The 13,895-nt window shown below is 43.8% G+C and overlaps 1 protein-coding gene across 1 annotated transcript; it reads left to right on the top strand.

Moving 5' to 3' along the window:
- The first annotated feature begins 1,582 nt into the window (after nucleotides 1–1,582).
- Nucleotides 1,583–13,655, top strand: LOC121551129 (glutamate receptor ionotropic, NMDA 2C-like). Its single transcript, XM_045219622.1, has 8 exons — nucleotides 1,583–1,875; nucleotides 5,354–5,507; nucleotides 6,038–6,238; nucleotides 6,372–6,601; nucleotides 9,141–9,301; nucleotides 9,510–9,697; nucleotides 10,134–10,366; nucleotides 11,341–13,655. The coding sequence occupies exons 1-8, from the start codon at nucleotides 1,864–1,866 to the stop codon at nucleotides 12,973–12,975; spliced, it is 2,814 nt and encodes a 937-aa protein (XP_045075557.1). The 5' UTR covers nucleotides 1,583–1,863; the 3' UTR covers nucleotides 12,976–13,655.
- Nucleotides 13,656–13,895: the final 240 nt, after the last annotated feature.

Below are 13,895 nucleotides of genomic sequence, written 5' to 3' on the forward strand. Positions count from 1 at the left end.
AATACGCAGCGCGTTGAGTGAACATGATGACTTTAACTAAAGAAAGCACGTAACTACAAAACAAAAGACGATAGTGAAGTCCAACAGTGACAAAATACTGAACCGGAACAAAAACCCACAACCAAAGCAAGGTGAAAACACACAGTATAAATATGGCTCCCAATCAGAGATAACGAGCGACAGCTGACACTCGTTACCTCCGATTGGGAGTCACTGACCAAACACGGAAACAAAACCAAACCAAACACAACAAATGAATCATACTAACCCAACACAAACCAAATGAATACACCCCTGGCTCAAACAACACAGTCCCGGAGCCAGAGCGTGACACTTGGATACCTTGTAAATATGGGCCCCCAAGTACGCAGCATATAAAGAGGATGGGTGAAGTGATGGTGAATAACCCAGTTACCAGTATTTCCCTGGTTTAGTTATGTCTAAGAAGACTAAAAAAGTATGAAATTCCTGATTGACCATACTGCCATGGCTATATACTGAAAAAATAACATGTAAGAGAGCTTCCCTGGTGTTGCAGAGGATAAAAGACATGGCTTGAGAACCAAACATTGCAGGTTCAGAACCCACATGTGCAGATTGTCAACATATGAAGTGTAAAAAATATGGTTGTGTTTGTATGATTAAATGCTGTTCAAATGTCCTATGATCAAATCAAAATTGTATTTGTCACATGCATCGAATACAACAGTGTAGACTTTACTGTGAAATGCTTACTTAGTGAAATGCTTACTTACGAGCCCTTTCCCAACAATGCAGAGTTAAAAAATAAGAATTAGCAACATAAAAAAAGGATATAGTAACACAATAAAATAACAATAATAAGGCTATATACAAGGAGTACTGAAACCAAGTCAATATGCAGGTAGTTGAGGTAATATGTATATGTAGGTAGGCGTAAAAGTGACTAGGCAGGACAGATAATAAACAGACTAGTGTGTATGTGTGGCATCAATGTATATTGTGTGAACCTCAATGGAATACTATGTTAAACCTAAAATAAATATACTATGAATGTCATATAAACTGACTTATTTGGAAATTGTGCAATATTGTGGGAATGTTTTGTGCAACCTATGTGAATATCACAATAATATTATTGCAACATCCCAGACAACGCCCATAACTTAATCAAATGTTCTGGAAACCTTTAAAGAACTTAGACCAGGTGTTCTGTCAACATTCTTACAACATTATAGGAATGTGCTATGCAACCTAACTTAACTATTGTATGAATGTTATCACAACTGAGCATACTTTGTATTTCTTTTATCCTAAAAGATACATTGTAGAATTATCCACACAACTGGACAGTTTTTGTGTTTTGGGAACATATCTTTTGTTATGTCCCCACAATGTTCTCACCAGATTGTTCCCACAACCTAAAAAACATTCTGGGAACCTTTAAAGAACAGATTAAATGTGTTCTAAGAACGTTCATGCAACATCAGGCGAATGTTTTATACAAACATTCTATAATCATCAGCACGACTGGACAGTTTTTGTCTTATGAGAACATTTGCAACCTAATGAATGTTCTGATAACTTTCACAGAACCATTTTTGGTTTGCTGGGTTAGCTCTTCTAGTGTTAACCCAGGTCACAGTAGAAGTGGTAAAATTGCTACTGTTGAAGGCTTTGGACATCTTTACTTTTCTAGTGTATTATTTTGTCCTCTGTCTCCCCAGTATTGTAGGCCATACTGAGCCCTACACCAAACTGTGCTGTAAGGGTTTCTGCATAGACATCCTGAAGAAGCTGTCCCGCACCACCAAGTTCTCATACGACCTCTACCTGGTCACCAATGGGAAGCACGGCAAGCTGGTCAGAGGCAGTTGGAACGGCATGATCGGAGAGGTAAGGAGATGATGGTTATTCTAACAAGCATTATAATTAGCCACCTGCTAAAAAGTTAGCATATCAAATAAATTAGATTTAGCTAATAAAATTGAATGATAATGCAAAACTTTTATTTCAGTTTATATAGACATACCCAAAAGTAATTATTTGTCATGAGATTGCCATAAACAATAACTAGTAATGCTGCATAGTTCTAGAAAGGTCTGGAACTCACCTTTCTGGTAAAAATGTGTTAAAAGTTGCTGAAGTGTACTCATTTTTGAGGACAAGCTCAAGTATATAGTACAAATATTATTAAAATATTAAAAACCATATGATTTTTTTTATCCTATTCAGCTTAAGTGGGGGAATAGGGCTTGAAATGATTAAAATGCTTTCTAAATATAGTAACAATCAAATTATAAATGACTTAATATAAGATTTCACCTTTCTTATAACTGTAAAATAAATATGATCAATTTGGCCCCATTTCATATAACTAATGACAGAGGATTTTCTGCCTCCTCTGAACGATGCAGAGACACCATTCGAAAGTGGTCGTGTTTCAGTTCTTGACATTGGTGATTTAGGTTTATGTTGGCACTGAGTTCAGATAAACATTAAAAATAAAAAGCCATGAATAACGATTAATTAATTGCCCTTAATAAAAACAAATAGGTATCATGGTCCAAATCCAAATAAAGGGAAACGAGCTGGAAGTTCGCAGATTTTTGCATCCCTATTAGAGTGAGTTTAAAAAACAAAGTAAATGCCCTTGTAAATAATCTCCACCATTAGTTATAATTTTCAGGGAAGCTATTGTGCTCTATTGGGCATTGACTACAGTAGCACCAGTAATGTCTGACATGACGCCAGGCAGAATGCCTGGACTGTAAATCCACTGGCGAGTCAATCAGCATGTTAAACATTAGAGTTGTGAAGGGGAAAACGTCAGTAGAGGTTATTAAGAGCATAAATCATACTGCTTATTAGGTAGTTCTTTATGAGTTTTAGTTTAGAAAACAATCTCTCTGCAGAAGTGACAGTTACAGGGATGGTAAAAACAGCTTGATTGCCATAGCAACATCAGGGAAACTGGGCAGAAGGGAGTTGTGCCACTTTTGTAACATCTTTAATTGAGCCTCTCATTCTCCTTAATTACCGGCCTCAAGATTTTACGGAAAGAGATTAACTGTATAGGAAGCTCTAGGGACAGGTCGTCTGGATACTGGACAGCCAATAAATTGGCAGATGCAAAAAGATTATCATCTTTAGCAGACAACAGTTCTTGAGGGCTTGAACAAATAAAGCTTTGCAATTTCGTTCATACTGGTGAATTGGCATTTGAGTTGTGTGGCTGCAATATCAACAGTCCCTTATCTCTGGTATATCTTGGCCTGCATCATTCAAGGCTAAGTTTAAATTGTGTGCAGCACAATGGACATATAATGCACAATGTCTCAGGAAAGACTGTCTGGGTTGGCAACCTGGATCTACAGTACAGGCTGTGGTGAAAACATTTGCTCACAAAAAAGGAGGACTTCAGGACAGCAGGGGAGTCTTTCAAAGTTGGATTTACCTTGAATATTGCAGCCCATTTGTGTAGGCTATTAGCCAGACAGCCAGACCCAGACCTATTAGCCAGACAGCCAGACCCAGACCTATTAGCCAGACAGCCAGACAGCCAGACCTATTAGCCAGACAGCCAGACAGCCAGACCTATTAGCCAGACAGCCAGACAGCCAGACAGCCAGACCTATTAGCCAGACAGCCAGACAGCCAGACCCGCTGAGTTCAACAATAAAGAGTGGCTAAATGTATCCTCAAGCCTACTACTTTTTTTTTTATTGTTAGGCTATTTGATGTGTAATTCTTATAAAAAGTTTTATAAATAGCAGTTAAATATGGTATATAGTTAAAGATAGTACATTGCATATTGAAACAATCCCTAGTAAGCTAGTGTTTTGAGGGTGGACTGATTGTATTATTTTGCATTTGTGATGAGTGTGATGGAAAGGAGTCAGGCGCAGGAGGGTAATCACCGAATACAGAGTTTATTCCTTCGTAGACACACAAATGCGCTCAAATAGCAATCAACGAAACAGGCACAGGGGAAACTATCATCCCTGGCAAATACACTGTAACGGTAGAATCCAATAATACATAGGCACAGGGGGAAATCTACCCTGGCAACACAATGTTACGAGTAGCTCCACCGAGCTACACTACTCTCACAAATAACAATCACCCACAAGGACAAGGGGGCAGAGGGAACACTTATACACGGACTAATGAGGGGATTAGGACCAGGTGTGTGTGATTGACAAGACAAGACAAATGTGATGATGATGGGGCGGCAGTGGTTAGTAAGCCGGTGACGACGAACGAGGAGGGGAGGCAGCCTCGGCCGAAGTCGTGACAGCATTATTAGACTGGTTTTACGCACAACTTTCTATCCAATCTGGGAGAGAGTGTGAGGACGGCTCATGTCATGCAGGTTAAGGTAGCCTATAGAGGACAGTTGTATATTATAAAAAAATCTATTGGTAGCTGATTAGTATGCTGAAGATCATTTATTTTACAATCTGCAATGGTTGAATTTCCTACTGTAATTACATTATTGCCACGAGCCAGCAGTCTAAAAATGGCAGCATTGCGACTCCGTGTTTAGTTTCGTGAAATGTTAAGGTTAACATGAGAAAATGACGACCAAATAGGCCTACCAATAAACATTTAACCATTAGCTAAAGAAAAGCTAAACCCTGGCACCACAGAAAGCCTATCATCGATACAATAGGCATGCAGCCGCATAGACCTTGTGGTCATGGCCGTCGTAGCCATGACCACCGCATTTGTTCACTGATATCCGCTTTTTTTTTAATCTTTTTTTTTTTTTTTTTTTTTTTTTACTTTTTCAGTCACATTCCTGAAGGCCAAGAAACAAACACTTAGCTTCCTAGTACATATAGAAATTAAAAAGGACAAATAATTAATTTTTGGAGGGTTACTGTCAAAATGATGACATCGATGACAGGCGCATGGGCACCCAGAGATCGTGGGGCCCCCAGAGCTCGCCTTGCAGGGGTGTCTGGTATGCCAGTGTTCACAATGCCCACTTCCTGCTGGTAATGCTTTGTCAGCCGGAGCCAGGGGCTTATGTAACAGGTATTAGGTCTATGGTATATGCAGCAATATCTAGTAATGGATTAGGGATTAGGATAGATATCGCATGATGGATGACATTGCAGAGATTAATGGGTGGGTAGATGCCATTGGCTGTTATCTGCATCTGTCTGTCTGGATGGGTTGTGTAGTATATCAGGGATAATACTGTACACACTGGATGTCACCTACAGGGATTTAAACCTTGTATATCAATGTTGCTAGATAAAATGAATCAAACGGGTCAACGAGCATCCCTAATCCCAGTGTTCGATTTATTACACATCATGGAACATATAGACTGTAGACTTTCTATGTCTTCCCTTCTCCCTAGGTGGTATACAAGCGGGCGGACATGGCCATTGGCTCGCTGACCATAAACGAAGAGCGCTCAGAAATTATTGACTTCTCCGTGCCGTTCGTGGAGACGGGGATCAGTGTGATGGTCGCCAGGAGCAACGGGACCGTCTCACCCTCTGCCTTTCTTGGTGAGCATGTTAAACCTGCTCATCTAAACAAACAAAACTTTTCTCCACAGAGATAACACCACTTGGCTTAAAAAAGTTTATTTTACCATCTGAAAACAGAAATGGCAAATGGTACTCTCTCTGGACAGAGTTTAGAACTCACAACTGAATTTATCGTACAACAAGCTGCCTCACACTTCAGAAACAGGAGATAGGCTCCTGCTCCTATGTGTGGTTCCGGTTCGCACAAGCCAAGAATCGTTCAAGGCTACGTTACTTACTTTAATACTTTATAAAGAACATCCCTTTCAGAAGCTGCTGACAGTGTGTTACTATGGTAATACGATACCACATTGTCCTTGCCATTATCTAGCAAGCAGCTGTCAGAGCACATGGTTTCAATGATTGCTAGAAAGATGTTCTGATTCTTCTATAGGTGTTCTGATTCCTCTCTCCCCCTCCTCTGTAGAGCCCTACAGTCCGGCGGTGTGGGTGATGATGTTCTGATTCTTCTATAGGTGTTCTGATTCCTCTCTCCCCCTCCTCTGTAGAGCCCTACAGTCCGGCGGTGTGGGTGATGATGTTTGTGATGTGCCTAACGGTGGTAGCAGTCACAGTGTTTATCTTTGAGTACTGCAGCCCTGTGGGGTACAACCGCAGTCTGGTGAGCGCCAAGGGTGAGTGTCAGCTCCGACCACCTTTCCCTCTACCTCTACCCTCCCGTATCAGCAAAGGTAGAAAGTCACGGAAAAGTAGGTTGAAAGATCTCTATATCATATCACAGAAAATATTAAAATACATTGAAATGGAATGCAAACGCATGTTAGATACGCCCTCTCAGAATCCCATCTGTCTTTACCACAACCACCATCCTGTCTTCTCCAGATCCCGGAGGCCCCACCTTCACTATTGGGAAGTCAGTGTGGCTGCTGTGGGGCATCGTCTTCAACAACTCTGTCCCCATTGAGAACCCCAAGGGCACCACCAGCAAGGTCATGGTCCTGGTATGGGCCTTCTTCGCTGTCATCTTCCTGGCCTCCTACACTGCCAACCTGGCAGCCTTCATGATCCAGGAGCAATACACTGACACAGTCTCTGGACTGAGTGACAAAAAGGTAGGAGGATTCATCAGTCATTGGTGATTCTGTCTGTGTTCAGTCTTTGAAAGGGGGAGATAATTATGGACATACTGTAGTGTTTGATGTTAGGCTTAGGCAAAATATAGAGTGGCCTATTTTTGATGAGCAAACAGTGCCTGGCTGCGAACGGTTTGAGAGAATACAAATAACCACGGGCAGAGCCTCAATGTCACGACTGTGATTTTTCCACTCATAAAAAAAACATAATAGGATTCCCGGTGTCTGTGGTGAAATTAAATTTGATCCCTGAAGTCTTTAGGTGTGATGTCTGTGAAAATCCCCTGGATTGTACTACACCAGTGGATTTGCTGAGCCGCCAGTGATTATATATTCTAGTATTAACTTATGCATCTTTGTGTGGCCTGTGGAGGTGCTCTACACCAGTATTGACAAGGAAATCCATGTTAAACCTTCAGTGCTAGAAATGATTTGTAGACTCTCTGCTTTGAGGCCACACCCGTCGCTATGGGCGGGCCATAGGGGGCCGGGCACGCCCCCAAAAATGCTTGTGCCCCCCCACTTGAGGGAATTTATTATTAAATATACGTACTGTAGGCTAATAATAATTGTGCCCTGCCCTCCCATGCATTTCATATGCCCCCCTTAAGACTGAGGTCTGGCGACGGGTCTGTTTGAGGCACTGAGGGATTAGAGAGGCATTTGAGGGAAAAGACCAAGCTGTCCACTGCTCATTAGAATTCCGGGAACTAATTTAATATTCTTCCCACATTATCCATCAGCTCTACTTTGTGAAAGAAAGACGAGAATCCATAAAGTGTCTTTTGACAGTGAGTCTACAGATTAAAACCAGGGCAGAATCCACAGAAGATCAGAGAGAATATCCAGACTGGACACTGCAGGTGGAACATTTAAATTGAGCTGTATGAACTCTAAAAAGTGACCTTCTCTGAAAGTGTTTCAAACAAGAGGCATGTTTGGAATACAAACTGGTTTAAGGACAGTAGCTGATGTTAATGTAGTGACGGATGATTGTTTCTCCTCTTGGGACTGTTAACTTCAGAGAGCCATGCATGGACACTATGGCCAAGACCTTTCCATTTCCTCATAGTGACATCATTTACAGATGGGCACCTCCCTCTTTAGACCATATCTGTGCTAGTCTCTCCTTTCTGTACAAGCTGTCAGATGTTAACAGATGTAAATGTAAATGTAAAATGTAAATGTAAGAATCCTATACACTTTACTTTGTCCAGCTAGACTCAAGCTCTATGGGTCAACCATCATCCATGCTTTTAGTCAGGGTTTTCACTGCTTCCCAACAGGCATTTACAACACAGAGCACTGTATGACATTCTGTGCCTTGGGGCACTATCACACTACTACAGTATTCCCTCATTCACATTGCAGCAGCATAACCTTGGTCTGTTGGGTGAGATGAGGAACACAGGCTGAGTATCCTAATGCAGCCAGTGTACAAGATACAGAACAAATCGGAACGAGGACAACACTCTGTCATCTCTCCAGCTCCTCCACCAGACAGCAGAGACGTGGGATGCATAAGACTGGCACCAAGGGTCTCATTAATTCATGTGAAATGGCTCAGAGGACATTTCTTTCATTCTGACAAGCCAAGGTTACTAGGAATTGTCGCTCACTGATGTATTTGCATTAATGAACAAGTACAATTTATTTCCAGTATATTGCACAGTCAGGGTATTCAAATGAATATGGTGCATTCTGCGTCAAAGGGGCCTGGCAAAATAAGGAGAAATTATGAATTTTTATTACAGTCAAGGGGGAAGAAGTATTTTTCTAATTCTCTGGAAAGCATGGCCTGGACTTAATTTATGTTCATTGTGCCCTCTAATCATCGAATTAGATGTGGAAATTAACAGGGAGAAGAATTATGGTGAGGGTAACCTTAGCTGACCAGATAATTGAGTGAACAGCACTTGAGGGTACAGGCAGATATCAAATAGACGGCGGTCTAGTGGAGTCAAGGACAAGGTGATCAGTGTCATTGTGTTTGTTTCTTTGAGGTTTATATTCACGCCTCTGGGTTTGCTTGGCACATCATACACTCTTAGAAAAAAAGTGCTATCTAGAACCTAAAAGGGTTCTTCGGCTGTCCCCATAGGATAACCCTTTGAAGAACCCTTTTTGGTTCCAGGTAGAACCCACTTGGTTCCAGGTAGAACCATTTTGAGTTCCATGTAGAACCCTTTCCACAGAGGGTTCTACACGGAACCCAAAATAGTAATTCTACCTGTAACCAAAAATGGTTCTCCTATGGGGACAGCCGAAGAACCCTTTTGGAACCCTTTTTTCTAAGAGTGTATAGAAAGGGTTGAGACATCAGATCTTAGGAGAGGGTGGAAGAAAAATATATAAAATATTATTACTTAATATGCAAGTATGTCAATGTATTTGATATTTAAAAAAATGAATGACAGAGTGAATAGTGCCTGTATTCTTCCTAGACATGTTGTGTATCCTATTCAACTTTTTTCTTGTTCATGCATTTATAATTCAACCTTTTACATTTCCAAAACAGTTCCAGAAGCCACAGGAGCAGTATCCACCGTTTCGTTTTGGTACGGTCCCAAACGGAAGCACAGAGAGGAACATCCGGAGCAACTACCCTGAGATGCATGCCCACATGGTCAAATACAACCAGAAGGGTGTGGAGGATGCCCTCAACAGCCTCAAATCAGGGTAACACTCTGTAAATAATAATTATACAGTCAGTGGCAGAAAACAGACATCAGTGTAATAAATTGTAAAATGTCTAAGCAAATATTTTGTGTTTGATTAAATTATAATTCATTAGATAAGTTATTACATGGTAATTAAATAGTAATTAAAAATACATTTGGCTATCATTGCATTTTCCCACAAGATAAATCCCTATTCTTATCTATAGGAAACTGGATGCCTTCATCTACGACGCTGCTGTGCTGAACTACATGGCGGGTAAAGACGAGGGCTGTAAGCTGGTGACCATCGGCAGTGGGAAGGTCTTTGCCACCACTGGCTATGGCATCGCCTTGCAGAAGGAGTCCCGATGGAAACGTCCCATAGACCTGGCCCTGCTCCAGTTCCTAGCTGATGGTAAATTACAATTAACCCTGTGTGGAGTGGGAGGGGCGGCTAACTGCAAATCTTAGCTGTACTTATCCCTTTAGGTCCCAAATACTCCCAAATTGTCCCATTTGCTAAACTGATTAACTTCCCATTAATGGTAAAAAATGCGTCCCTCACACAAGCAAGCTAGGATAGGCCCGCAGAGCCTCGAGATTAGAAAAAACTAAACTTCAATGAAAATACTGGCGTACATTGCACCATGGATCGCTCAGAGGTACTGTAACATAGAGTTTTGACTGTGATCCAGGGAACAACAAGTGTAAAATGCTGTGTCAGGGTGTGTCGAGGGGAGTGATGAGGGTGTGAGATTGGCATTGACACACAATGACAGCAACCAGCGCAAGAGTATTTTAATGAACACCTTTGAGCCTCCCTGTGTTCTGTTCTTCCCCGCTCGCTGCAGGTGACACACAGAAGCTGCAAACAGTGTGGCTCACAGGGATCTGTCGTAATGAGAAGAAGGAGGTGATGAGCAGTAAGTTGGATATAGACAACATGGCAGGCGTCTTCTACATGCTGCTGGTGGCCATGGGGCTCAGTCTCCTGGTGTTCAGCTGGGAACATCTGCTCTACTGGAAGCTGAGACACTCAGTACGCAAGTCTGAACGCCTCGACTTCCTGCTCGCCATCAGCAGGGTAAGTGTGGCTGACCCTTCTTCCGAGGGACAGGGGTGGAAAGGGTACATAGGCCTAATGTATAGGGATTTACAGTACACACTGAGGCATGTCTTAGATTGCGAAGGCATTGGGTTCTGCAGAGAGAATGTGGTCCAATCACCATGGGAAAGTTGATCTGTTAATCTAAGCTACAAAACAGTCTAAGAAACCATAAAATGTGTTGTTTCTCTTTTCACAATCACAGCAGAAATAATGTTCTACTTGCTGACCATAAAGTTCTCAGTCATCCTTTGATTTTTGCCTCACAGTAATGCTTGGGAAATATTGTCAAAGCTGTACATGATCAGGATATTTCAAGGGCATTAAAATAAAAAATTATACTAAAATAAAAATGAGTAAAAAGCCATAAAAGGACTTGGAGACTGTGCAATATTGTTACGGTCGTGATCCGTCTGAAATTGAATTTAAATAGGCCCATTAACAAGCCATCTCAGTGTTGACAGTGGTGAGGTGAGATTAAGCATTCTGGACTGAGACCCAATTTGAAAGTAAAATAAAGCGGGCTGAATAAAAATTGGGAAACTAATTTAGCAAGTGCATGGTCAGCTGCTGCTTATTCATTTACTGTCTTGCGCTGTTTTTTGTGTTTAACACCGACCTGAATGCATACAAGCTTTCAAAACACAACAAACTGTCGATAAACTATTTTGGACAATTCTGAATCTAATTTTGCTTTCACACTTCTCTATGTAATTGTCTTCACTTCATTGGTCAGACAGGTTAATAGAAATTGTATTTGCTCAAAGTGAATATCATCAACACAAGCAATAATGTTTTCTAAAGTCATGATTAGAAACAGTGGCCAAAGATAATTAACACCTGTGGGATTTCATCTTGTCAAACTACATGTAGGGTGAGAAATGTTGATCTGTTCCAAAACCTGACAAGGCTGATGGATGCTAATCTCCTCCTCCTTCCCTATGTCTCTGCAGGGAATCTACAGCTGCTTCAACGGTGTGGAGGACTCTGACCGCAACGGGAACCTGCAGAACCCTGACGTCACCACCAACTACACCCAGGCCAACATGCTGAAGATGCTGCAGACAGCCAAGGACATCGTGTCCTCGACCAGAGTGGAGAACTCCCTGGACAATGCTACCAAGACCATAGAGAACTGGAGCCGCCGTGGAGCCGACAATGTGCGGGTTGGCCTGCCGCCCCGGGTAGCAACCACTATAGACATGGGCCACAGCCACCTGCCCTACATCTCCAGCATCACGGACAACCACTCGCCCTACACCCAGAGGGCACTCGCGCCCACCTTCCCCATCCACTACTCAGACAGCGCCACCCAGCCCCTGCTGGACAAATCCAGGGTGGTGACGCGGCCTACCCCACTCCGCTACACCCTGCCGGCCCGCGGAAGCCACCACTTCTACGAGAGGACCCTACCCATCTCCAGCCTCAGCAGCCCCCACATCGCCATGAGGGACCCTGCTCCCCCCAGCACCTCTACCCACAACCCACACCCCCACCCCCACCACAGCAGCAGGCTGTATGTGGAGAGCCAGCCCCGGCACCCCACCTCCCCGTTTGTCCCCTACAGAGAGTTCCAGGTGCCTGACATCTACGTGGAACACCACAAGGGGCCCCTGGGAAGGAAGTTCAGCTACCCCCCTGACCACATTGGCAGGAAGAAGAGGTCCCACAGCTATGTGTTTTCTGAGGCCCAAGACACCAGGGGGAGGAACGACTACGATGAGCCCACCTCCTGTCTGGCTGAGCTGAGGGCCAACCACCTCCTGAACAACCACGCCCCTTCTGCATCAAACATGGTCTGCATGGGGGGCCACTACCCCAGCGGCAGCGCCAGCTGCAACTCCTGCATGAAGCCCTACCTGGAGCCTGAAATGGAGGATGTGCCCCTGCTGGGGAAGGACAAGGTCAATCGCCGGGCGTCTTTTCTCAAGGCCACCTGGAGCAGTGACAGGATCCGCCAGCTGGACGAGAAGCCCTCCACCTCCACTATGCCCGATCTGTTCCCCCGCGTAGTTGTGGCCAACCCCAAGCCCCACAAGCTGTACGGTAGCCAGGGGAACAACCTGTGCTACCCCCTGGCCGCTGAGCCTGCCTACCTAGACCCGGCCCATATGCGGTCCTACCCCTACAAGCAGCAGAAGCTCAAGTGCTCCCAGTCCACCCGGCTGCCATCCTACAGGGAGGCCATCCTACAGAACGCAGCCGCTCTGCGGCGCTCCTCCTCCACTGTGGTGCACAGACACTACTCCACCTACCTGAATTCGTACACAGACCTGCCTGTATACGTGGGGCCGCTGCCCCAGGGCCCCGGGCAGTTCTACGACAAGGACATGTGCCACCTGTTCCCCTGTTCAAGCCACTGCCCCGACAACAATGCCCTGGTGCCCCGTATGGGGGACCGGCAGGTGATGTACCAGAACAATATGTTTGGGGGCTATGAGGGCGCGGTGGGGCGGTCGCGGGAGGAGCCCCCCCTGCCCGCATCTGGGAGCAGGGATCGGAGGCAGGTCCTGGTGGCCAGAAGAGTCAACAGTCCCTATGTGCCAAAGCCCTGGGGCAGGGTATCCAGTCTGGAGTCTGAGGTCTGAGCTCCAAGCCCCTCCCCCTCCATACCTGGATGGACTATCCCTCCCTCTGGGGAGGGGAAAGCCTACCTGGGGGCGGCCCCCTCAGCCTTTGGTTTAGGCAAAAACAAATGAAGTAGCTACCAATATGGATGACTTGAGAGTGTTTACTCAGTCCAATAATATCCTTGGCTGCCGTCCGGGATAGAGAGGACACTGACAGGCCGTTACTGCTGGGACTTTGTTAAGTAAACATTAAGCGATAAGAAAAGAGAAGACAACGTTGAATAGTATTTAATACCTTCAAATTTAACCTGTTGATTGTTATTTCAAATATTTTTAAATGCTGTCTTAGTGTGAGAGACAGAGAGAGACCTGGATGACAATACACTGTAGCCGCTCACTCAGTTTAGACACATTTTACTTTTCTTTTCAACCATTTCGGTATCCTGCCATTTAAATTTAGACACATATAATAAAGATAATACTTTTGTGATCAAACCACAGAAATGTCTTCCACGACTTTTGTAAGTCCATGAGCTCTAGGGAAAGCTGTCTGTTCGAGGCTTTTTGGCTCTGGTGGTCACTGATGTAATTTGACTTGGATTTTAAAAGTGAAACATTTAAATTATCATCTGTATTTCCATTGTTACACTACTCTTTAATAAACGACAAGGCCACCTCAAGGGCCTTTTGGAATTGTCTATATTTTCCTTTTCTCACAGTGTATCTGAGTAAAACTCCACATATGGTTTGTAATCCCAGCAGTATGGAATAGCAGGTCAGGTCCTAGGACTCTAGATGTTTGTGTCTGCTTCAGTTCATTAAGTGGGCCCCCTCTGTTGACTCATCCAGAAAGGTCACTGGATATCAGATCCACTAGACAGCGCTGTGTTCAGTCCACATGCTGACAATAGGGCAGACAAGTCAACTACAGCTCCTTA

Source organism: Coregonus clupeaformis, unplaced genomic scaffold (assembly GCF_020615455.1).
Source record: "Coregonus clupeaformis isolate EN_2021a unplaced genomic scaffold, ASM2061545v1 scaf2539, whole genome shotgun sequence".
In the NCBI taxonomy this organism is placed as follows: domain Eukaryota; kingdom Metazoa; phylum Chordata; class Actinopteri; order Salmoniformes; family Salmonidae; genus Coregonus; species Coregonus clupeaformis.

Bases quoted from the DNA above. Each gene is read 5' to 3' on its own strand.
- LOC121551129 (XM_045219622.1), top strand. The intron at 5,508-6,037 runs GTGAGCATGTTA...CCTCCTCTGTAG, and splicing joins CTCACCCTCTGCCTTTCTTG to AGCCCTACAGTCCGGCGGTG. The intron at 6,239-6,371 runs GTAGGTTGAAAG...TGTCTTCTCCAG, and splicing joins AGGTAGAAAGTCACGGAAAA to ATCCCGGAGGCCCCACCTTC.